The sequence below is a fragment of the Athene noctua genome, chromosome 6 (genome assembly GCF_965140245.1).
Source record: "Athene noctua chromosome 6, bAthNoc1.hap1.1, whole genome shotgun sequence".
Taxonomy (NCBI): Eukaryota; Metazoa; Chordata; class Aves; order Strigiformes; family Strigidae; genus Athene; species Athene noctua.
In genome coordinates, this window is record NC_134042.1 from 34,563,676 (window position 1) to 34,589,559 (window position 25,884).

At 35.4% G+C, this 25,884-nt stretch overlaps 1 protein-coding gene across 2 annotated transcripts in view; it reads right to left on the minus strand.

Moving 5' to 3' along the window:
• Positions 1-25,884, minus strand: part of RPS6KA5 (ribosomal protein S6 kinase A5) — an 87,122-nt gene that overhangs the window by 58,075 nt on the left and 3,163 nt on the right. The window contains exons 2-4 of one of the 2 annotated variants that reach the window (XM_074908541.1): positions 16,836-16,907; positions 4,903-5,121; positions 747-862 (exon numbers count right to left, since the gene is read on the minus strand). In XM_074908541.1, the coding sequence (XP_074764642.1) occupies positions 747-862; positions 4,903-5,121; positions 16,836-16,907 (407 nt within the window). Of the gene's footprint in view, positions 1-746; positions 863-4,902; positions 5,122-16,835; positions 16,908-25,884 lie in introns of those variants that run through there. The other variant, XM_074908543.1, reaches the window with a different exon arrangement.

A 25,884-nucleotide genomic window follows, 5' to 3' on the forward strand; every position in this document is an offset into this window, starting at 1 on the left:
AACCATATCAAGGAGACATTTTTTAGTGTATTTAAATATGAAGATAGCAAAATTCCCATTATTAAGGTAATCTGACACCTGAAAGTTGCACCTCAAAAAATATTATTTTAAAACGTCTTTGAAGAAATAATTGAACGACCTAAAAATTCTCAGAAATTACACTGTGCCTTAAAATGCCTTAACATTTAAAGGACACACTATATCCTTTAATCTAACAGTGACTGAATAGTTGCTGTTGAGTGCAAAACTCAGTTCAGCTTTAAGAATGAAAATGGATGTTTCCGTAATACATACCAGACCACACATGCGTACTTTGTAATAGCCTACAAATCTACTTGCTACCTCTGAAAACTGTAACACTTTTCGTGTCTACAGTTCTGCGAAAATTTAGAACTCTGCTCTTTAATTGTTTCAAAGTAAGGACAACTGAACAACAGTGCAACCCAAACACTGTCCATATTGACTATAAATTAGTTTTAATGACATACAGCATTTCATAAGGATTAACAATCATTTGTCAATACAGTCCTCACACTGCAGAGAAAATCTTGTAGACTTAATCTAGTGCACATGAGTAGACACTTCATTGGGAAGTATTTCTAGCTATACAACTAATGTCCCACTGCTAAAGTTACTTTGAATTTAAAAACCATCTAAAAAAACCAGTTCTCCTTACAAAATTCCATGATGTGAGAAGAACACAGTTGTAGTTCCACAAAATCAGCACTAGGATAAAGTTACTTTACCTTGTGGAGATGTTCAAGTGCCAAAACGATTTCCCCAATGTAAATTTGCACCTCATTTTCTGAGAATCTCTCTCTGTGTGAAAGGTGAGTAAATAATTCTCCTCCATTTATATAGTCTAAAAAGTAGAACAAAGAACCTTATAATTTCACTTTCTGACAACTTAATTTTCTTATTGGAATATTAATAGGTACTTTGTAAATTATTAAATAAGATGTTCTGGAATTACAATAAAGTAAAAGCAGTATTTCATCACGTTGTAAAATACTCAATTTCCTTCTTAGAGGACTCATGGAAGAACATGATCAACTTTTAAATAAGCAGCAAAACCATAAAATAAACCTCAAACATCCATAAATTACAAATGCAAATATTATAAGTTCATTAATACTTCAAAGGAGAAAGCATATATACACATTATAGACACACTGATCTCTCTCCTTTTTAGTTCTCCAGTTCTCTGCTTGATTCTACTAGTATTGATTCCCAAACAATGTGAGGAAGATCGTTTATCTAGATCAATAAGCATATAAAAAGAAATTATTAGAAAGTATAAGTTATCCACATTTTACAATTGCTTCCTTCTTCCAAAAAAACCTCAGCATTCTAGTCATGGAGAAAAAGATAATGGAGAAAAATTTTTGAAATATTTCTACTCAGAACTTCTAACTTAGGTCAAAGTAAGAACTGAATTCCCAGTTGCTGTTCTAAGGACTGTGACAGATACAAACTAAAGCTACCACAGGAGTGGCAGAACAACCCTCATTCTTTTCAAGTTACAACAGTAACCACAGCCCTATGAAACAACCAGCCTTTAAATTCTTGGTGCTAGATAAAATGCACCTCTGAAAATGGGAAGAAAAAAAAAAAAATCAATTACTTCAATATAAACTCCACTGGACTGTTCAGATTTTATTAGTATTAGTAGGTTAACCTCACGTGACTACAAAGTTTGTATGGAACTGGTATTCACACGGATACTATACTTTGTTCTTTCAATCATAACTTAAAATCAGCTCCAAACCCTGTATTCTGGAAATCTGGCAGAAATGCAGCTGCATGTCTGCACTCGATCCAGGCTAAATTCATACCACTATATAGTCTGATGGAATAAAGAACTGTATTAAATATTGCACTGAGACTCCAATTCTAAAACCTCTTGAAACTGAAATGACAATTTGCTCATACACCAAGTTCAGCGAGGTACAAAAACACAGACAGCCTCCAAAACAAATTTCAAAACTAAATCAAAGTAGTGATTTACAAAGATTTACATAATGAGACATAAAAAACGTGCAACAAACAGGGTGTTTTTTTTGTCAAGGAGAGTGTGAAGCCCATCTGAATTACAAAGTAGCTTCAGGCCATGTTAGGTAGAAGAGATTCTCATTGTTACAAAAAGTGATTAAAATAAATTAACCCCCCTAATTATTCCCATTTTCTGCTAAAAAGAAGGAAAAAATTACTTTTCTGGCCCCAACTAGTACTCTGAGAATGGATTCATGTAGACTTCGTGGGAGAGCAAAAAACAAGAACAAAAAGGCCTTTAATTATGTATCAGCTTTTAATTTCTTGATTTAAATGTCACCTTAAGATTGTGTTATGGTGGGCATGTGCCCAGTCTGCACTATCTGCTATGTAATGTTCTTCAGAACTACTGGGCTCCCTCCTCTTTGTCTCTTATGAGAATATAATGTTAAGCTGTTAATTTTTCCTTAAGAGGTTTTTTTCACCTTCTAATTATCCTTGTCACTTAAATTTCTTTATCAGTAAGTATTTATTTTTAGGTAACTACATCCAACTCAGGTGTGCGGGGTTTTTTTGGTTTGGTTTGCTGTGTTTTTTAGTATTTCTAGTGGGATCTAAACTTCGTTCTAGACAAAAATATCCGAATTTAAAGAACAGTACTGTAATATTTATAACAAATGTTGACATTCTGTCTCATTTAACCTTTCAAACTTTTTTCCAAATTATTAACTAATAACTTAACGAAAACCCCCCCTTAATTATTAAAGGTTAACCATCAAGGAATCACAAAGCTATCAAAGTATTTCTAACTGTCTCTAGCATTTTCCAGCCTGTGACAATATTCTACTATTTCTTTAAAGTCCTAGTCAGAGGAATTTGTAAGAATCCTTATTACAATTTTCAACTCACTTTCAAAACAAATCTAGTGAACACTCCATTTAAGCCTGAGCTCCTCAAATGCCTGTATTATCTCACTGTAGTATATGAAACTAAGGTATGCGCAAAGAACACCTTCCTAAGAATTGACAGCCAGTCATGTAGATTCATATAACATTAATAAAATTTCATTGATTTAATGTCTAAATCAGCCTGTTAATAAAGATTCAATAAATCAAAGTTACAAGCTAAAAGGAACTGCAAAACTTGTACTTCAATTAAAAGGACCATTCACTTCAAGTAATTCACTACAAAAATTTATTCTGCACTCAAGCATTAACCTGATCATTCCTTTTTTTTAAAAAAAAAAAAAATACTCTAAGTAAGCAGTCTTTAAAAATTGCCTGTACCTTTTGCACAAACACATCTTATATACCAAACCCAAAATTTGCTGCTGATCTGAAAGGCAGAAATATTTCCAATATTAAAGTGGTACCAAGTCTTATGAAAAAGCTCTACTTTCAGCACAGAAATCTGTGACTTTAGATTGCCTCTTAACACCCAAAAAAATCAAAACATGCAAGCATCTCAATACTCAAAGATGAAATGGTTTCATAACAAAAAGTTTTGGCAGCAAATGCTTTCTGAAACAGTAAGGTTTAGAGTTGATTTTAATACACTTTTCCAGCTCCTGCGAATAATATTTCTAATTAACAGGAAAAATCCTTCATCTTCCTGAGAAGGACAAAACTCTTCAAAGGCAATGAAGTGGAGTATAAAGCAAAAGGAATACAACTCCTTCATCTGAGCATCTTTCCCCAAAACATTACTGTTCTGAAAAAGGATAGCAGTAGGTAATAGAGAGAACATGCACATACAAAAAGTATATCCAAGTTGAAAACCCTAAGAAAGTTCCTGATCATCTTCTGCCAACCTTGCAAATGCTACAGAAATAGATGTAGTTCTTCACAGCAAAATGGAAAGCAAAATAGCAAGGACAAAAGTGGAATGAAGAATGTTCTAAGGCTTGCTATGTAATAGTTCAATAGCAAGCAACTCTCTTAAATAGAGATTTACAAAAGCTACTAGTAGAACCTACCGAAATGAAGCATCACAACACACAAAACAAGAAACTGATCCACAATACCAGTATTTTTACCAGCATTTTACAGCAGGAAACTGTACCAACAACTTGTAGATTCCAATGTTGTAGGGAATTTGACCAGAAATAAATGAAAGCACAATCATCTCTAACTGGTATCACCCATATTGTGCATTCATTTTTTCAGAAAAAAGGAACTGCCCGATATAATCTTCCAGTTTGCAGCATTTCAGCTGCTAAAACAGTCAGCATAAGGACAGGCAGCCCCGCCCTCTCAAATAACATTTTAAAAACACTGATCATGTTGAGGACAATATACAACATGTTCTTAGACCGAAATGTGCAGCATCTTTTAAGTAGAAAGCTTTCTGCTGCTTAAATATTTCCTTATTTTTTTCTTCTTTCCAACTAATACCAGTTAACAAAGTCATGTTTGGTCATTCCACCTTACCAATAACCTGTGTCACATACACAAAGGCAACACACAGAGAAAATAAACTGAATCACCTTAATGCTCATATTCATACAGATTAAAAGCTTTTTCATTTATGGTAGCAGTTTGTCTGAAGATCTGAACTAATGCAGTATATATTGGTTAAAAATATTAAAATCAAAATTTTATCTTCTATATAAATTCAAGAAAATATTTCCCTGGTTTAGGTACTTGACATACACTTTTTGCTTCATGTGTTATTGATGATAGCCCTCCTCCCCAAGTCAGAGTAGCACACTAAAGTTCAAACAGGAAAACCACAAACACAGACACTGTTGAAGATTAACAGTATTTTACTTCCTATAGTCTCTCACGCAATCTCTAAACGCACAGTACCTAAGACCACATGAAAAACAAAACCTACAAAACATTAAGGAAATAAAAGGGGAGATTTTTTTTCTTTCATTAACATAAAACTTCAATCCTGAAAACTACTCACCTAAAATGAGATGAAGCTTTGTATCTGTCTGGAAGGCATAATGTAATGTGACCAAAAATGGTGATTGCCTAATGTGCTCCAACACTTGTCGTTCTGTCCTTGTGTGCTCGGTTGTTTTCGCTTTTTGAACTATTGTTGCTTTCTTCAGTACTTTCATGGCATACAGCTTTCCAGCATCATGGCCACTTACTTTCCTTACTAGGAACACTTTTCCATAGGCTTAGAAAAGAAAAAGTGGGAAGGAAAACAAACAAACAAAAAACAGTCACCTACTTGTACTACAGGTCTGTCTGATATCATCATTATTTTCAAATTATTAATTGTTATGGCAAACAACGACCATTCAGGCAAAAATATTCCAGAACACTTTGTTTCAAAACAACCTTTTCTGAGCAAAATTTCAATCAAATGAGCTTAGTGAGTGAACACAGCAAGAGTGGGAAAAACAATCAGTTTCAGTATTTAAAAACAATTTGAAGAACTGATGATTGCTTCCTTTGTAATACCCTAAAACTCCCATACCTAGGATTTAGTAAGAGCTTGGAGTAAGAGAGACGCTATCTTTTTGTCCTCATAACAGTCTGTCCGTATTTGCAGAACTTACATGCTTTCATTACTGGCTTTACAGCAGTGAAGTTCCAAAAACCCACAGAAAAGTCAGTGAAGTCTTCCCATCAGTATTTAGTATATAGGAACTTTCTGAGGCTCCCATACTGGACTTAAATGAGAATAAGCTAGAGGAATTATCTCAAAAAGGAAGTTTTCTGAACACCAACAGTAAAAGAAACAGTCACCAGCACCAAAAGGTAGTCTTTGCAGAGTTTTAAATTATTGAATCTAGGTGTTCTGTTTACATATTTGGTTAAAAATACACTCAATACTGGAATAATAAAGTGGCAAATGTGGAGGTTTTGGTGTTTGTTTTTTTTAATAAAAAGGGCTCCTGGGAACTGACAGAAGTAAATTTGATTACTAGGCAAACCTGTAGAAACAGTAAAAATTAGAATTAGTAGATATACAAGCAAGATACTATGTGAAAAAAATCAGTGTTACTTTTGTAGATGGTAATATTTCTATTAATCACTCAAAGGAATCAGGAGGAAGGAACAATGATATGATTGACTTAGATTTCCAAGATACTTAAATTCCCTTACAAAAGGGTCTTCAAAACCACTAAACAATCATGTGTGCAAGGAGGTGATACCAAAAACTTAAGTTAATTGTATTTAACAGGCCCCTTTGTATAAGCTTCCTATAGACAAGATAAGCAAGGCTACATGCGCAGAGGCAGTCTCACAATATATGCATTAGATTCCCTGGAAATAGGCACGTACTTCTTGGGAATTACATATTCATTTTTTAAACGTATGTAATGTGTGCCTTTTCCTTCAGCGTGCATGTTAGGAGGAGAAATCCCCCATGCACCCAGCACTGCAATAAACTCATGTCATTTTTCTAAACTATCATTTGGTTTGGGAAAGTTTTCTTGGTTACAATTTTCAGTAACAGAGGGGATCATCTTAGGAATGAAGAGCTACATTAGCTGACAAAAACCCAAAAGGTTAAAAAAAATTATTCAGCCTTTTCAGTGAAAGAACGTCACCACAAGAATTCATCCTGCCTCATTCAGTCATATAGGAACTGCAAGGAAAGTTGACTGTCTTGGTTTAGTAAATTATCCCCTGCAACAGAAATTGAAGCTGACTGCTGAAAACTACCACAGTATCTGAAAGTAGCTGAAAAGTAAATGGCAGATAAAATTCCAAATAGGTAAATGAGTAATCCACATGAAGTATGACAATAGTTGTTTGTGCATAGTGTTAGCACTGAGAAAAATACCTGGAGCTACCACAGGCAACCCTATGAGAAAATCAGTGGTAATCCAAAAAGGAAATAGAATAACTTCAAGGAAAGGACTGAAGGGGAAAAGTGACACAAATGTCCCCCATACTTTCAACACAAAACCAGAAATCCCTTATGCTGTGGTATGAAATCTTTGTGTGCTCACATCTTGAGTGATGCACACTATTTCAGCCTCTCCTCTCGTCTGCCCCCAGTTCCCCTACCCCCATCAGAAAAAAAAAAGTACAGAACATTAAAAAAAAAAACAGAAAATGATATAAGAATTCTTCTAATTGTGAAAGGAACTAAACACACTTAAGACTTTTTATTTTGACTGAAAAAGTAGAGTACTTAACAAGACGCTAGAGAGTTAGAAATCAATTCTAGACATAAAGTAACTAAGGTAACAAATCATTAGGTAACAAGATTAATAACTGCCCAAAACACACAAATAAATACTACTACTGCTACATTATGCTGCAGATGTCAAAAATGTAGATGAGTTCAAAAATATTATATAAAACCTTGAGGGAGCAGAAAGTATACCAATTGTTGCTGAACACAGAACATAATCTCCGGCTCAGGCAGACCCCAAACTGCAGGCTGCTACGAGTTCACTACAGAAACCATCACTGTATGCCTCCCCATATTCTTGTAGGGTCTCCTTAAGCCATCATGAGACAGAAAACTCAATCAGCTGCACGTTCTGTCCAACCGCAATAATGATCCTCACGTTACTTTCTCAAAGACAATGCTCAACTATCTCAAAACTGTGAATGTACGAGATGGGGTATACTGTCCTGATGTGAAACACTGAAATTTAGTTGCTCTTTAAAAATGCTATAGCATACACTGCTCGCATTAAGTAATTATGTGCAACTCTAGATTTTTTGTTTTTTTTCCAGACAGGTAATAGAGTGCTTTAAATCAAGTGACAAGTGGTGTTTTTTTTTTCCACACAACCAAGTTCTGCTTCATTCAGTATACAAAAATGATACTGTTCATATAATGAACAATTCTTTTTAAATTCATTACTTGACTCATCACACCCTAAGCCATCGTGCTTGCCTTCTTTACAGAACCTATTATTCTTGGTAAGAGCTTTCCTAAAGTAAGTTTTCACAACATAGCTCTCAAGAATGGCAAAGAGTCAGAATAGGTTAGAGTAAACATATCTTTCTATTTTGGGAGACAAATGTGAGATACACAGGACAATCTTTTTCAAGATGTTTAGTATTACATCACACTCCCCAACTTTAACTGTAGTTATGAGATCTCAAGTATATTTAAGTCAGACGCAATAGTCACCAGCTGGTCATCAAGAAATGGATAACCATAGATGTAAAAAGATTACTTTAGTAAAATAGACATGAGCCATAACTTCTGTCATGATGTACAGACATAAGTAATCTGAATCAAGGTTGTACAGACCATAATATTGTGACCACAGTATTACTGCTATGCATATGCACAGTTCTAATGTAATTCACCTATTTTTCCAATACTGGATGTTAAATTATTTTTAGCATCTGAAGAACAGACCCCTACTATCAAGAACATCGGTTTAAAAGGAGTTACTTGAAAAAAATGTAGATAACACTTCTGCATTCTACTAACACACAACAAAAACAGTGTGGAGAATGGCCTTACCTTGCATTTCTCAACTGCTTAAGGAAGCAGCCCTAGTTTTTACCAATTTCAGTTGGAGTTTGACATTGAACTTCCTTATGCCTCTCTGAAAAACCCATTCAGCAGAAGTTTCCCTAGGCTCCCAGGAAACAGTAGTTTTTATCAGAAGTGTTGGAGAACATTAAATTAAACTAAATTAAAACAAACAAAAGCCCCAAGATTATCACACTTAGCTACCCATATCTTTAATCCTACTTTATAGAAACATACAATAGTGCATCTTAAGTGGCAGAATACTAGCCATACATTAAGAGCACCTACTACAGTTTTACATACAGCATAGGGGAAAATTATCTGCTAAGTGTAATAGCTGTAAGGAAATCTCTAGAAACTATACTACTGTTATCATAAAAGAATTTGCAGCATAGAGCTTTACCATGGTACAAATCGTTTCTTCAGAAATGTGAAAAGAACTGACAGAACGATGAGGATTCTCAGCAGTTTTGATGAGAATAAATCTTAAGTGGCACTATTTTAATCAAATGACTCATGATATATTCAACACCAGAATCTCTGATATCACCACGAAAAGCTACTTAAAAGACAACACTGCAAAAGCAATTCATTTGAGTGGCAGCAAGAAGACACATAAGCTAATTGTAAGAATACCCTTACCCGATAATCTTATATCAGAAAAAAATCTTTTTTAGTTTCTCAAAGAGCCACATTTTAGTGTTCATACTTCCAAGGGAGAAATATTTAGCCAGCAATATATCTCCCATAAAACAACAGTCACCCAATATTTACCCCCAAAATTCATTAAAAATATTTTAAGTGTTGGAAGAACTAAAAGACTATAGAATACATACTCTATATATACACAATCTATGTTAGACTGACCTTGAAGTTTATTAAGAGAAATAAAAAGTTAAAGAAAAAAGCAATTACTAGTTGCAGATTGTTATTGATATCAGACCTGTAAAATAAATGAGATTTCATACCAGCAATTTATACCAAATTTCCACTTAATTTGCGAGGCAGAAAAATATAATTGGGGGTTAAAACTGCCTTCTTCATGAATACACAATTCATAGCAATACACATCATCATAAGTAACAATTCAGCAAGTCATCAGAATAAAGTGCACACTTGCTGAAAGACAATAAATTAAAAATATAAAGCATTCTTTGCTTCTTTGTTCTTCCTGTATAAATGCAAGCACGTTAAGCTATCGCATCATGTCAGCTAATTCTCACAGAGAAAAAGGCAAGAAATTCTCTATTGTTTATAGCATACAGGATGGTTTATGTGGACTTCCAAATCCATTAAAACTTGACATTTGTATACAGACAGTTTTTTGTATAGACAGTTTTACAGCAGTGTTCTCAAGTGTTAACATAAGCTACACCTCTTAAATAACTTTTTTACTTTCAGTATAAGAATAATCATGAGACAATGACAGCAAAAGGCTCAGAGGTATAAAGTATTTAATGATTTGAATAATCTTCATTGTATTCCTGCATGATATATACCTGATGACCTCTTTCCTCTGCACTTTTTACGGTTAAAATAGTCTTTATAAAGATTTAATCTTCCTAAAGAATTTGGAGAGAGAATTCTCACTGTGCAGGAATCTATCTGTCCATATGAATTAAAATTTGGGATGTAGCAAAGTCAGAAAGGCATATAGCTCTAGCAGATAAAAACAGAAAAAAAAAGCAGCCAAACAAAAACCTTAACAAAGATCAAACAGCACTCTGAACAAGTATTTCCAATTTTTATTCTGCACCATCAAACTGCCAAAGATGAAGCATTTTCTATCATCTTTCCTTAAATATCAGACAGGCAAGAATCTTTAACATACTTTTTTAAACATTATTATTTCCTCAAGAACAAGTTCCCTGCCCCATTAACAAGTAAGAGATGATAAATAAGAAAGGTAGAAAGTGACAGGAGAAGGTAAATTGCATCATAATATGTACTTTCTATCAGCATTTCGCTTTTGTGCGCTTTTTTTGCCTTTTTACCTTTAGCTTTTTCAAAAAGTAAACGTTATTACAGTAAATAGGTATGGCAGGCAATACATGCCTAACTTACTTCCTTTAAAAAAATGAGAAAAAAGTTTTTAGAAGGCGGCTCTCATAATGCAAGACAATCCACCACTAGATATGCATGCCAATCATTTCTAATTATTACAAAAATTAAGGTAAATTATTTTCTTCAAAATTGTTTTGAAGGCACTGAATACTGCTGAATTCAGAAAAACTAACCAATAGCTGCCTGGATCATCTTCTTACTTGCTTCTTTCCTTCTCAAATGTAAGATTGCATTTGCTGTTCTCTCCAATTATAATGAACCACCTCTGACAATAGTTCCAGTAAGAATCTTTGCTACTGATCTCCAATTTAATGTCCAGATTCTTTCAGAAATCTGATGGATGAATGGGATCAATTTGTCTAGGCTCCTGGTTCTTAGATTGAACACAATCCCCTCTTTTCAGTCAGCTCTTCATAAAGAAAAATAATTTCCTATTTCCAAATTCTGTCTCCAATTAGCCATCCCACCTTCCATTCATCACAGATGTTCTCAGCAGAAACTAAAGTAAAAATATTAATTGAAGTTTGGAATTATTTTTAGATACTCCCTAATTTTGGCTCACTCTCCTGAGCACAGTAACCCCACTTCTTTCTCCTTTTGTAAAAGAAGTTTATATTCTCTTCACCATTATTTGAAAGATCTAACTTAATTTCACAATCTTAACTTTACCAGAATACTTTTTGACCTCTTAGATGAAACTTCGTTATACCTTCTTGCGTAATAAGATTTTTAAGCTGAGTATTTAAATCAGACATACATCCCACCAATTTTCTACCTTTCATATGAAGAATATATCCTTCAGATTTTAAGTATCTTCCACATAAGGAGAACATCCCTCACATATAAGCACTTAACTCCAAATAATCATGTATAAATTAATCTCTTTTATATATGGCAGTTATACTCTTGTTTCTACTTATTTTTTATACTTCATTAGTGGACTGTCATTCATTTGTAGACCAGATTATTAGAGCACATGCTCAGGAACCACTTGTATTGTCTCTTCTTAGGCACAGCTGAAAGACTGAAAGTGACACTTATCAAAATCACAAGAAGCAACAGTTGAGTAGGAAAAAAGGAATAATTATGTGTAGAAAAATGTATGACCCAGAACACACTGTACATCAACAATTTTTATATTTTAAAAACACATTTATAAAGAATTAAGCAAATAAGGCAGGTGGGTGTGCATAAACTAACACAGCCACCTTCTCTTGTTCCCTCTGTGGCTTTGGGAAGCAATTAGATTATTTTGCTGTAAAGTAACCTCATTCTATAGAATAGACATTAGTTAACTATGCACAGGAAAAAAAAAGCTTTAACTAGATAGGAGAAACAGCTGAAAACAGGAATTCAGTGGACGGGAAATCCAAATTAGCAGGGCTATACAGTAACAGCAGAAGGACTTAAACAAAAACAGAAAGAGACTGGAATTTCAGGAAATATATACCGAATAGAACACAGGCAAGTCAGCTAAGTCAAGTAAGCAGTAATTTGCTCCCAGAGAAACAAGTGCATTATTAATAGCCTTATTAACAGTGTCATACTATCATGTATTTTGTTTTACTGATGTAAAGTGTTACTGATTTCTTCAGTGGGGAGGTTTATTCTATTCATAGCTCCTTCATGGAATGTGAAAGGATCCAACCCAGATTAAAAAGCTAACTCGGATTTTTGCTTCCGTGTCTTGTCTTGTTAAGACTCAGGTCAAAAGAGGAACATATATACTATTATATTCTTCTAACACCAAAACACAAAATATAAAAAGAATGCTTCTGAGAGAGTATGTACAAGAACAAACCAGACAAAGGAATGTAAGAAGAAATGCAACTTAAAGAAAATAAGAAATTATGCTAAACCATAGCATGAAGAAAATGTTATCACAAAAAAAAACCACCAACAAACCAACATACTTCTAGAGGAGAAACATCAGTACACAAATATGCTATTTTTGTATTTAAAAAAAACCCCTACCACTTAAAGATGAAGATGTAAGTAAACCTTCACTGCTGTTACCTGAAAAAATAAATCAATACGGAACTACCACAACTACATATACTTAAGCGAGGTATAATTTAATTTAACGTATTTTGAGCATCATCTTCAGCTATTCCAGTTGCTCTATAGCAGACTATATTTAAAATACTGTAATTAGTTAAAATTGCATCTACAGTCATCAGTCAATATGACTGTGAGATTTCAATATATTCTGCCTTGCACTACTGTAGATCATTTAAGTATCAGATAGTCTGAAAATATTTCGCATACTACAGAACTCCACAGTGAATAATTTTTAAAAAGCTTCACAGCTTTTATTTAGCATTAGCTACATTACAGTATTATCAATAATACCCAAAAGCTCACACCAGGGTAAGGCTTTCACTGCCAGTGTAAACATAGCTCTTGCCTAAAAATACACAACATGTAAGCAGAAGCTATCAGATGCCCTCTTCCTCATTTTCCTTTAAATTGCTCCCAGAAAAGCAACAGTGTCCCTTTTGTCTCTGTGAATCAATTTGTCTAAGATGACCTTAACCCCCAGTCCCATCTTCAACTTCATAGAACTGTCTAGTGTAAAGGAACAGAGAAGTTCTCAAAATTGTCAAAAAACCAACACACAAAACCAACAAAAATACAGTTCTCTCTTATCAATCTGCCCATAATATTGAGGGCGAGTCACTAATGGAGATACAATGGCTGTTTGGAGAAGTGTCTACATTCCCAGAATCCCCCTGCCTTCCCCCATAGATCCTGATTAAAAATGAAGGGGGTAAAGAAAAAGAAAAAACAAACAAACAACACCCCACACACACATACCCCACTTGAAAATACTTGAAGTATTTCAAATTTCTGAAGTAATGAAATTTTTTTAATCACTTCTTTTTCTGGCTGAAAGGTAAAAGGCACCTAATAAGCACCTGCAACTTGTAGCCCAGCCAGCAAAGTTACTGTTTAGTGGGACAGCATTTAGTTTCACGATAGTTAAATTGCCAGCTATATATAGATAAAAATTAGTTAGAAAATCAGTTGAAGAAAATATCTTCCCTCCTTTCTTATTCTAATAGAATAAAACCTACAGAACAAGATAATTCAGACTCATATATCAATACAGAAGACATGCAAATATCTTCTGAAAGTTTTCATCATTTTTTTTGTGAGAACAAGCCTAAGGACAACTGAAATGCAGATTATTAGTTTTGCACAAGAGTACAATTTCTAGATGAGGCCTTACTCTTGTACAGTATCATTTAAGACAAGTCTGCAATAAGAGTCTGCTATTCCAAATATTTCTGACTTAGGTTATTGTGGTTATAGGCACGGTTTTTTATGCTTATTCTCATTCCCTCAGGTAAACACATATTCTGGTACAAAGAACTTAAGTCAGACTAGTCATACTCTATTCAACTATGAGAACAAAAAGTTGCAGGCCTGAACAGGACCCCACAACTCATGACACAATACACTTAAGATCTTACATCAAAGTTTGCATGCATACAAGTGATTAGAGTCTTATTAAGGTTTTGAAAAATAATCTCTTTGCTATGGAAGCTGTGGGGACAAAAAGCAAGGTACATTACAGAGGAAAAACCTAGAGTCAGTAAGATAGCTACATAACTGAATATATAGCCCCAGACTTCTCACAAGCAACAAATACTGCAAGGTCTACAACATTTAAGTTGGCTTTCCATACTTTAGATGGAGGGCTTGCACAAAAATTCTTGTTATTGATAAGGCAGTTCTAGAACTTCCTAAAAACTGAATTATTACAGCACCAGAGTCAATTTGTACAAGTTCTCTGGAGTTCTGTAACAGTAGGTCCAATACTCACAAAAATTTATTTCACAGTAGAACATTTCAGGATCATCTTAGCCAAGTGGCCCGTATCTTGCTTCAGTTTCTGTTCTGCTCTGTCAAGTCAACGAAAAGGACACAGAAATTCTTCTGACCATAATACTTAAAAAAACACTGAAAGCGAAGATGGTGTTCAGAGCTGCATCAAAATTTTGCTGGACAGTATTTACAGAAGAAATGCCTTAACACAGGTATATTCTCTTGTGAAACAATGTCCTTTCAGAAACCCCTTGTACAAATGAGAGGGAATTTTTGCTTAATGCAGTCCCCAGAACGCTTTTCAAGCCACAAAATTAAACATCCCCATCAAGAACATCTAGGAAGGTTGCAGAATCTCTACTACTGGAGGCTTTCATGAATGAATCATTGTCAGGGATGATGCAGGTACGGTGTTTTGGAATTCCAGTCCTGTTTTCAGCAATTCCATGTTACTGGAAACACCAACAATTCACAGATGGTCACTCTTCCAAAAACAAACAGAACGAGCTCCATTCTGATAAGGTCATTTGCATTTAATGTTGTCTAGTACTTAGCAAGCAACTACCTCTGACATACCTAGTGCATTAGCTGTGACACATGTACGACTGAACAAAGCTTCATGACTGCCCCGATGGTCTAGATTTCCAAAGCAAGAACCTCAGGCTGTGATTGAAATTACATATTAAAAAAGTGCAACTAGCATTTCCTTAACAAAAAAAAAAAAAAAAAAATACCGCTCTTCCTACAAATGCCATTCCAGGATACCCAAGGTGACCTTGGGTTCCTGAAGTCTGCAGGAATCTTTCTGTCAGTTGTTGAAATTGTCTTGAAGTCTACTAAGACAGAAGAGGTTTCTGGAACAATGTGACTACTATAGCAGGATGAAGACAGACAGGCATGCTTTTTTTCTTCACACATACATACACTGTCAACTCCATTGTCAACCCACTGAACTAGCCTCTTCTGAAAGGGGTCACTCAAAAATTACCCTGTTAACCTGAGTGAATAGGATAGCTTTGCAGTATGAGCCTAAGGACTACCTGCTATGATTAAGGGTATCCCAGGCCAAGAGAAATTTGGGTAATCTGTTTATGAAGAAGAGAGGGCATGGAAGGTAGTAATGAATGACAGACAACAGTTTAACAGCAGCAAAAGGGGTATTTCAGAGGTACTGGCTAAAGACAGTAGAAGGAAGTCAGGCTACTACTAGTCTGAACTTGAAGACTGACACTTATGAAATCACCAAAACTTACTTTGTATTCCAAAAGCAATAGTTGTAATATTAAGGTGATCCCAGACCAATGACAGTGGTATGGAAAAAGAAAAAAATTCAGGCGTGGGACTGGTTTTCATATACACACACACACAGAGTTAAAAATCCAGATAATGTTTCCATCAGCAGGAGAAAGACATCCTCACATAAATGCATAATTACATGTAATTCCATTTTGTCTACCCCACTCAGACCAATACTGACCACTTCAGAACAGCATAGCTACTTCTATCTATGAATAGGCAACATATACCTACAAGTATTAAAGCTTCTTTGCCTCTACCACTAACTACTGAAATTTAACAGCAAGGGTTGAATAGCTAAGCCTGATAAATTTAAATTTTAAAAACATTACTTCATAAACAGAAAAATACACTCTTGGGTGATTTAACTGCTTAATGAATTTATGAAAGAATATGTATGACAGCTAAATGTGAAAATCAAAACCCTTTGCTCTTTTCAGTGATATAGCAGCTCGTGCAATTATAGCCTCACTGCTAGTCATTAATGGCTGATAACACCCAAAATTTAGTATCATAACTTATAACTTCTACAGACCTTGAGAATAGTCCACCTTCATGATTATCCCAATCTACTCAATACTGCATCTGATGTTAATACCGGCAAAAAAAAAAAAATACATAAACACACTAAGAAGAATAAATGACATTACTTTTGGTCTGTGTACAGGCCTGTGTGTCCCTTCAACAAAAGGGAAACAAAGATTTTTTTTGTTGGTTACAGATAGCAATCCTACAACATCCTACAAATCTCCAACACTGCGCTGAAATCCAAACTACATTTCCTATCTTAAAAATTACTGAAATTAAATAGGACAGAAAAAGACTACTAAAGCCAATGCTAACTTTAAAATGTCTATTTAAAGTGGAGCATCCTATTCAATAATGTACTAACATTACTGCTTTTTTCCAGAAATTCATGAAAACATAGTCTGAAAATTTAATGACATTATCAAGATCATGTCTTAACTTAGGTCAGAAGTTTCACAAAATGTATTAAATTGTCATAAATCTCAAGCCATTTATTTTCCTTTTATTTTTAAAGAGCGCATCTTCAAAAGTGCTGTAAGCTAGAAGACATGATGTCCAATTTTGCACAATATTTCCAATGAAAAAGTGAAAATTATGCTATGCAATACAAAAGTGGTATACCTTCCTAAAGAATGCTCCTATTACCAAAACACAACTATACTTCAGAGTAATGCTTCCCATATTCAAATTAGAAAAACAGTGTATCTTACCTCCTGTTCCAAGAACTTTCAGAAGTTCAAAGTTTTCAATGCCAACTTTCTCTGCATGGCCTGTCAAATTTGCTGAAGGAAAAAGAAGAATTTACATCAGATATACAGTACACTGAAACATCAATTTGACATATTACTACAGCTTCAATAAAAACAAGTTAGCAGATGAATGGAATAAGCAGCACTAAAAGGACATACATTCCAGTTGCATACTGTATTCTTTTAACTTGAAAAGCAAAGGAAAGCAATTTTCTTGCTGCCAACCATGTTCCCAGAGGTATAACATCACAGAATAATAGTTGAAGCCCATCTAGTTTGTATACAACAACTTTCACCCTATCACTGGGCAGCTCTGAAAAGACTCTCGTTCCACCTTGTCTATAATCGCACAGTTATAGACAGCAATCAGGTCACCCCTTAGCCCTAGCACCATGAATACTTTCATGTTCTTGGATTATATGACATTTGGGATAACATAAGCAGAACTCCAATAAATACTCATGCATTTAAGATAGGATTACTAAACCTATAAAGACTCTCCACTACTATAGAGTAGGAAAGACCTTGAGTCTACATAACCAAGAAGTCTGGAAAAATCTAAACCGCTACAAAGTTGTTTCATTTGCTGGGGAGTTTGGGAGGAGGAGGTTCTATGTTTATACAGATCTATACTGCTTTGAGTATTTTTTTCGTCTAACAGACATTTTTCTAAGCATGGAAGTGAAGAGCCCTATTTAAAAAAGGAACTGTGGTGGGTTGGTTTGTTGGTTGTTTTTTTTCTTTTATAAGCTGCTAAAAGCAAGCCTTAAGCAGTTCCCATTTTTTCAACCTTTCATTTCTACCATAATATTATCCATCTATTTGCATCAATATGATTGCAGGCCATTCAGCAAAGCTGCTCATTGTGATGATCCAGGTTAAAATCAGTAAGGCAAAAAAGTAACTGATTATTCTTAACCAAGTTCAGTTCCCTGATCCACTTGAATGAGCAGCTGCATAAGCAGTTTTACTAGCACAATTAAGGATGCAGCATCAAGCAACAGAAGCTGCATAAGCTGGCATGGCTGGTAAGAGAATGCCTCTCAGTGCAACTGCAAGCCAAACTGTATCCCTAAAGGCTAGTTTTTTAAAAAAAAAAAAAAGGTGGCTTAAGAGAGCTGTGCAAGAAGCTTTAGAAGCTTTCAGTAGCAGCATCATAGATTTCAAGTACAAAGATCTCTTAACCAAAAAAGGAAAACACCTGGATAGATGTTGAAACTTACTCTGTTCAGAGATTCTCATTTGGTTTCATATTTCTAAGAAACTTAATCAAGACAGTGTGCTTTCTGAATTAATTATCAAAATGTATAGTTAATCTCTATTCACAGAACTGCAGTAACTCAAAGCTTGAAACAAACAGAAAACAGAGAACTTAAAGCTTCAGAAAGACATTTCTCTGCGAAGGAGGAACAAGTATAAAAAATCAAACACCAAATATATGAAAAAGCAAATTAGTGACTTATTCTAACAATCCTACGTAAGTATGTACACATACACAAAGTGCATCTAGTAGGGATAGGAGTAACATTAGTGGTGTCATGGAAGGCACTGATGAAACTATCTAAAATATTATTTTCTAATTCTTATTATTCATCTTTACAAGGGATTAATCAAACCTGGAACAAGTGCAGAGAGACTACTTGAAAATACTGTCAGATTATAAAGCCTAAAAGAGCTTTCAGGATTATTTTTTTTTTGTACAAACAGAAGTATATATGACAATGATTTTTGCAAATCTGAGAATCTACAAGCTATCCTAATACTATGTCCAAAAAATCCCACAAAAACACAAAGCACAATTAAATTATTATTAAATACTACTTCCGTGATCAGTTCCATTGTAATAATGTGTACTAGGCAAGACAGTATCAGAATCATTAACAAATCAATGGGGCAACATGCACCCACATGAGTGGAACTGAAGCTTGCTGTACTATTTTCACTCCAAACAGAACAAATACTGTTGCTAGTGCTGCATCACAATCATTGCTGGAGTCAGCAGTAAGGAAGATGCACCCATGTGCCAAGAAAGGAGTAATAGCAGGTAAGGCAAACCTAGACTGAGTTAGTGTCTATATAATTACAGTAGGCCATGTCACACAAAGCAATCTGCCTTGGAGCAACTTAATATTACATATTACTCTTTTTAACAAGTACTGAGAATGGTACTCAACATATAGAGTTTCAAAACAGTGTCTTGCCTGCCAGGGACAGCAGAAGTCAGGGACTATCCTAAAGAGAGCAGGGCTAGAGCATCAGAGTTTTAATGAAGTAGTGGATGTCACTGAAGAGATTCAGGACATCGAGCCTCTCTAGATACTAGCTAAGTGCTGAACTCAGAGTGGGAAGAAATTTTTCACGGAGAAATCCACTGACTTGGATCTGCCATTATGGAGTACTCCAGAAAGGTTTTACCATCTCACATCCTTTAAGAGCTGTCAGCTGAAGGCTTTTCAATTAAACATCCTTCTAGAAAGCAAAACAGTCATTTAATCCTGCCATATTCTTGGAACTGAATAGGAAGACAGAGCGAAACAGAGAAACACTGCATCTCCAATAACATGCTGAAGATTTGTTTAGTGCTGGCTGTAATCCTAAAAAGAGATCAAGTCCTAAACTCAGTCCATTAATCTAAACTGTACCACGAATTGTTACACAGTAAAAAGCTGAGTGATACCTAGTTTGAATTATTATGTACTTGTTTCAATGTCAGGCATAATTTTGCACTACTTAATCCTATTTTTACTTCCACTTAGGATGCTTAACTGACTTCTCCTACAAAAAAAATTAAGTGTCTCAGAGGTTCCTGTAATATTATTTTTATAGTAAAAGGAGAAAACTACATCACAAATAAGCATATGATTGCTATAAAGTAAGTCTCATCTCATTCTTTTTGCATTATACTGAGGAAAAAAGCTGTCCCACAAGATAGTTAAAAGGTGCTGCATAACACAGAGGTATGATGGGACACTTAAGACATACAAACTCTCTCAGAATTACCCCCTATAAAGCCAGAAGTAGAATTATCCTTAAGACAAAAAGACAAAAAAAAAAAAAAAAAAAACCAAACACACAACCACCCCCACACAAATCTTCAAAGCTACAAAAAAAGATTAACAATTCCCAGAAAGTGCTTTTCCCAGTGTTGCCACGGCTGGCAATGGCTTGCTCCAACAGCCTCAGTTGCTGCAGTCACCCTGTCTCTGAAGTCATACCCTGAGAAAAGCAAGCTGAAGAGCCTGTGCCACATTCTTTCCAATGACACTACTAGAGCAGTTCTTTGTTTTCATCTGCTGAAACCAGGCACAGCACTTTTCAACATTCTAGCTGAGATGAGGTGCAATTTCTCCAAAACAGAAGTTGCTGACATTTCTTTCAACTTGCTTTCAGGAGCATAAATCCCCTAAGACCAGTTATTCTGTTCACCAGTTATTCCCAGGAACCCAAATGACTTCTGCTGGAGGACCTCTCACAAAGCATGCTTTCCTCAAAGACAACTGTTCCAAGTTTGAGAGGCTTTAAAGGATTGCAACAAGGCCACTGCTACTACTACCACTGCTGACGGAACAGTGAAAGCCTTCTCCCACCTGCAGACATCATCATCATTGGTTTAAGAACCAGACCCAACACTGTCTGTACAACCTTCATGAAGACAATGTATCTGTCAAGAGCGCAACAGTATGTACACTGTAGAATCTACCTAGCAGCATTTCTAGCAAATAATAGTACCATAACATTCCAGCAAATGCAAAGATGCCATTCAGAAACTGCAGCTTTGGGAAAGCCCTTAAATTAAGAATGAGCGCAAGTAGTTTTGGAAACTGCCCTTTTTCAAGTCAGCTGAAGAGTATCAAGAAGGGAATTAAGCTTGGACAAAAAGAAAATACTGCCCAGGACAAGAGCTTCTCCACAAATGATCCAAAGCTATACATGACACAGTATAAAAGATGGTGGCACATCACAGAAAAAAAAGCAAGCAGTAAGCTTTCTATGAGACAGCTAACCACACAAGTGCACAATTCGGAAAGGCTTCCATTTACTGATTTTCTACTGCAGTCCACAGTAATCAGTATTGGACCAACAAGGTAAGGAAGAGAGTAAGCAGCTGAGGGCAACAGCAAGATACAACAGGTGAACACAGAAACAAAGGAAAGGCCAAGACATCATGGCATCCATAAAAGCAAAGAGGAAACAGTGGTACTGTTCACAATTATTACCTCTGCAAAAGGAAAGCAACTATCTAGGAATATTCCCACTGCGAAGACAAACCTTCACATGCAGGGACACCAGTGCATGGAGATCAGTATTGTCATTCTCAGTCCCCTGGAAGCCGGACAGTCTAACCCTGGGAACCAGAACAAAGTATTTCTGCTTGATGGAGGATCTCCAGATGACATAAGAGACATGACTGTCACCTGCACTATACCTGAACTTTGATACAGCCAAGCGTGAACCAAGAACTGTGCAAGCTGGTAGTGTGTAATGACTCTATTTGCTTTTAATTGTACTTTTAAGAAATAATATTTAACAGTGGTTGTTTTCAAGTTGAAGTGTGCTGTGTCCTCTGTTTCTGGACTCTGCTGCACACAGGTTTTGAAGCAGACAAACAAAACTAGAGCTTTGTCTGCTGAACTAGATCAAGAAACCTTTGAAGAAGACAAGCTCTGCCTGAAAGCCGTGACTTCTCTCTGTTATCTGCTGTTTTATTGAGCCGAACAATGAACCTCAGAAAAACCAAGAAGGAAAATGAGAGAAGATATTCTGCAACATTTCAAACTATTAGATGTCCAATGCCTGGTACCAAGATCAACTTGATTCTCACCTGTTACTTCAGAGTATGGCCCATCTCCACTCACCTAACAGATCTAGTTTTTTACGTCACAGCAACAAAGAACAGATGCTGTTTTCAAAGTTATATGAACACAAACTTGAGATTATCCCTTACTCAGAGTGAAGAGTGGGTGTTTTCCCTTGAAATTAAGCAAAACTAGCACATTCCATTCGGGGGGGGGGGGGGGGGGGGGGGGGACACAAAAAAACAACAACAACACAAAAAAACACCGAACACCAAAAAACACCCAAACCACCACATTAACAGTAGCCACACAATTATTGCTTGTTAAGACACTAAAGAAAATGCATCTAGGACGTTATACTGTTTTTCTACTATATATAAAATTATACGTTGATTGTAACTGGTTACAACAGCTGAGAACTATTTGTGAAGTGAAAAATATTACACAGTCCTTGAAATCTGACAGACCGTCACCGACGAGTAACCGTCAGAACCATTTCATCAGGACAGGGAACTATCTTATAAACTTAAAATGGAATTTTAAAAGCATACCATCTCAATGACTACCTCCATTTTTCTTAGGTAAAAAAAAAAAATTTAGAGCAAAGATAAAACTTACACACAGTTCTGAACTCACATCAAAGAAAATGCAACTCACATTACTCCAAGCTCTAGGATCACAACTAAGGTAACTGGGGTGACAACTGTTCATTCTTTGTAATATTAGATGCTTAAAGAGAAGACCACCTGAACTTAAAAAAAAAATTCAAGATCTCACAAAGCTGCTGATCTTATTCTAGAAGGCATGGAAGCCAAAACTTTACAGAGCCAAAGATGACTAAGACCTCTGAAGTACTAGCTAAGCAGAATACACTATGTGGAAATTCAGAAGCACGAAATGCTGTGGGGAACGTGACAGGAAACTAATTATTACCATTATGAAAATAGACTGAAGCTGCAGAAGACTATTCCACCGAAGTTATCATTTGCACATCAGAAGCTGAAATAAAGATATAAGTGTGGACATCTGAAATTAATGATCCAGACTCACAATAGTCTGAAGTGGAAAATATTCCATGTTAGAATCCATTTGCATTCATCAGCAGTAGCTCTTTTGCTATTACAGAGGTAATTTTGCTATGAGGTTTGTTATTACTGTGAGATGAATCACTATGAGGTCACCAAGATTCAACCTAGAAGTACCTCCATGGTTAGCTAGAGGCTTAACGTGCAGTAACACTATACATGACATAATAGCCAGAAGAACCCAAAATGTAATTAGGCAAGATGCTAATGAACAAGTTGCTATAGATAATCTAATGCTGAACAGACTTGAAACAGTAAGATCAAAATACCAGATATCTAAAGATTGTGCATACCTTTTCAAACAAAAAATAGTAAGTACAAGATATGAATCAAGTTTGGTCTTTATCATCAGAAATCAGTACAACACTTTGAACATAGTGTTAAAAGTAACAGAATGTAGATTAATTTATCAACAAAATAAGAGCAACTGACAATTTAAATGTTGATGGAAGGTATTTACACATTATTTTATGCAAACATTAACCAGTAAACTTAATTATCTTCAGAATTATCCTCTCTCAGGTAAAGCTTTTATAACCATCTGTCCATGTCCAAGCCAGCATAAAATATTTACAGATGCCAACAAAAAAAAAAGGGTAAGAGGAAACAGTCACAATAGATCCCAAAACAAAACACAAAAACAAATAAAGTGACTGTGTAACATGAGGCTTTCATAAATCAGGTCATCTGCCTATCTACAGAATGAGTCAGAAGCAAAGAAATCTTAGCAGAGCTTGCACCTCATCATTAGGATTGTATAATGGTTTAAAAAAGAGAGGAGGGGGGGAAGAGAGAGAGAAAGAAAGAATGTTTACCGTAAGATATCAAATTATGCCAAGCAATGAAGGGGATTAACAGAAATATTTACATCAACAATATAGCTGCAGATCACACCCTCAGATACCCCAGGCTCTCTCGTATGTTTAAGCAACTCTAGCAAGTGTTTTCTAAATTGCCTTCTGAATAAAACCCTGAAGTGCATTAAAGTGGCATGTAAGTCTCCTAACTCTTTTGTGGAATCCAGCAGAAGCTCTTAAACCATCACATTTAGAATACACTGGAACGAAGCTACAGGCTGACAATGAAGACTGCGACTCCTGGTCCTTGTTTATATTAGTCATTTTATAGAACACCACTGATGCAATGAGAGCAAAATAAGCAATGGTACCAGACCCTTTTACAGATCATTTTAGCCAGGTTTGTTAGATTCCAAAGCCTGGGAAAAAAAACAACAAACAGAAGTTCAATAGTTATTCTCCTCCTTCATAATCAAAGTCACCAGAAGATAAATAACAATAAATTCCTACAGACTAGACTACAAAATATTATTTGAAAGTACTGTTTCTGTAAATATTAAAATCCAGAGATTTAAGTTGTATGAAGGGTGATTCATAAATTTACTATCCTAAAACACTCTCCATCCTTCCCACAGCAATGTAAGAGCAGATATATTTTAGTGCTCAAAAAAGAAAAGTAGAAGTAAAAGCAATCCAAGCTTTGAAATATTCAACTATTAATATCTCCTGATCTCTAAACAATACACAGAACTAGTACCTAGAGTCAAATAAAAAAACCCTAAATCTTACAGAAAACATAATTTTAAAAGTGTCTTTAAACTTACTTAAGAACGTTTCCTTTTAAAAATAAAAAATAGAATGCTGTGAAGGTGCCAGGTGTAGCTCCATAGTGAAGGCTGAATACTCTATTTAATGTATGATTCATCATGTTTTTTAGCCATAGGAATTTTCACAATGCTTTAGGATGTTACATGAACCTTACAGTGTACTTTAAGTTCTCAAACAAGAAGAGGTAACTAAGATTTTGCAACATTAAACCCCTCAAATAGTCCATGTATTTATTGTCTGAAGCCTTTTATAGTATCATACTGAACTATAAATTAAGACTATTTAACTCAAGTGGAAGTTCCAAATTATTCTGCCTTGGAAGCCCTGCAGCCCATTGCTATGTTGACTTCTGGGCTATACATGTCTTTTTGCACATGATGTTACAGTCAGACAAATTACAGACTAAAGCAAGTTCTTTAGCCCAAAGTTTGGGATAGCATTAAAATGAATCCAGTATCCTCGTCAAAATGAACTTGGCATAAGGAAAAGAATAACATCTTAAAGCAAAACAAACAACATATATATAGCCTGTTGCCCATTCATGGAATGTCTCCCCAATTCCCTTCAGGATCCCAGTTTTGATAATCTGCCTCTCACTGGGTGAAGCAGGAAGTGCACATGCATGCTGCAAGATGGGCAACCTCCTAGTCACATATACTGAAGGTTCAGGATCCTTTGATCCTCTTCCCCAAAACAAGAGCTACAAAAGAAGCCAACAGGAGGTGGGGGGAAAAATCTCACCGTTAACTTCCTACATCATAAGTCTTTCCCTCTCTGCCCATATACTTCCCCATCACACAGAAATTCTTCTCTAATAGGCTTTACATTTGCCATTGTTCAGTTCCACAGCATTACCACAAAACAGAATATTGCTGCCTCTTCACATTTTCTTTTCTCGTTGTAAATAACACGTAACTTGTTAAGTCTCCAAAAAGGTTAGAAGCTGTACTAACTGTAAGGTTAGCCTTCAAAAAAAAAAATAAAATAAAATAAAGCCTTTTCCTTTGCAAGATACCAGAAACAGATGCTGCAGAAAATTTCATTTTCTTACTATTTTCACTGTAGAGGTTCAGTAAGAACCAGAGACAGTCACCACTTCCTATTGTTTGATCTTTGGCATACTTTTTCATCTACTTCCTGAAAAGAGAAGGTGATTCCACCTTCCCCAAAAACTCATTTCCTTCCCAAAGTGAGAAAAGAAAAATGGTGACTGTTCTGAAGTGGCTGAACTGTGACGTTTCTATCGAGGAAGGAATGATTTGTGTGACAGGAAGAGAAAAAAGAAAAAAAATTTTAAAAGGGTTGCTAAATATACTATGAGAAAATCATTATTAACTGAAATGTGTCCTAAAAATCACTGCTGTGTCTAATCTGCAAAATTACCAACCAAAGGAACATTCATTGAAGCACATGCATGCTTACAGTTTCCCCAGCAGCAGGGGGACATTCTGATCCTTTGCATCATTAAAATAAAACATATATACACAGAGCAGTGCAGAGTATT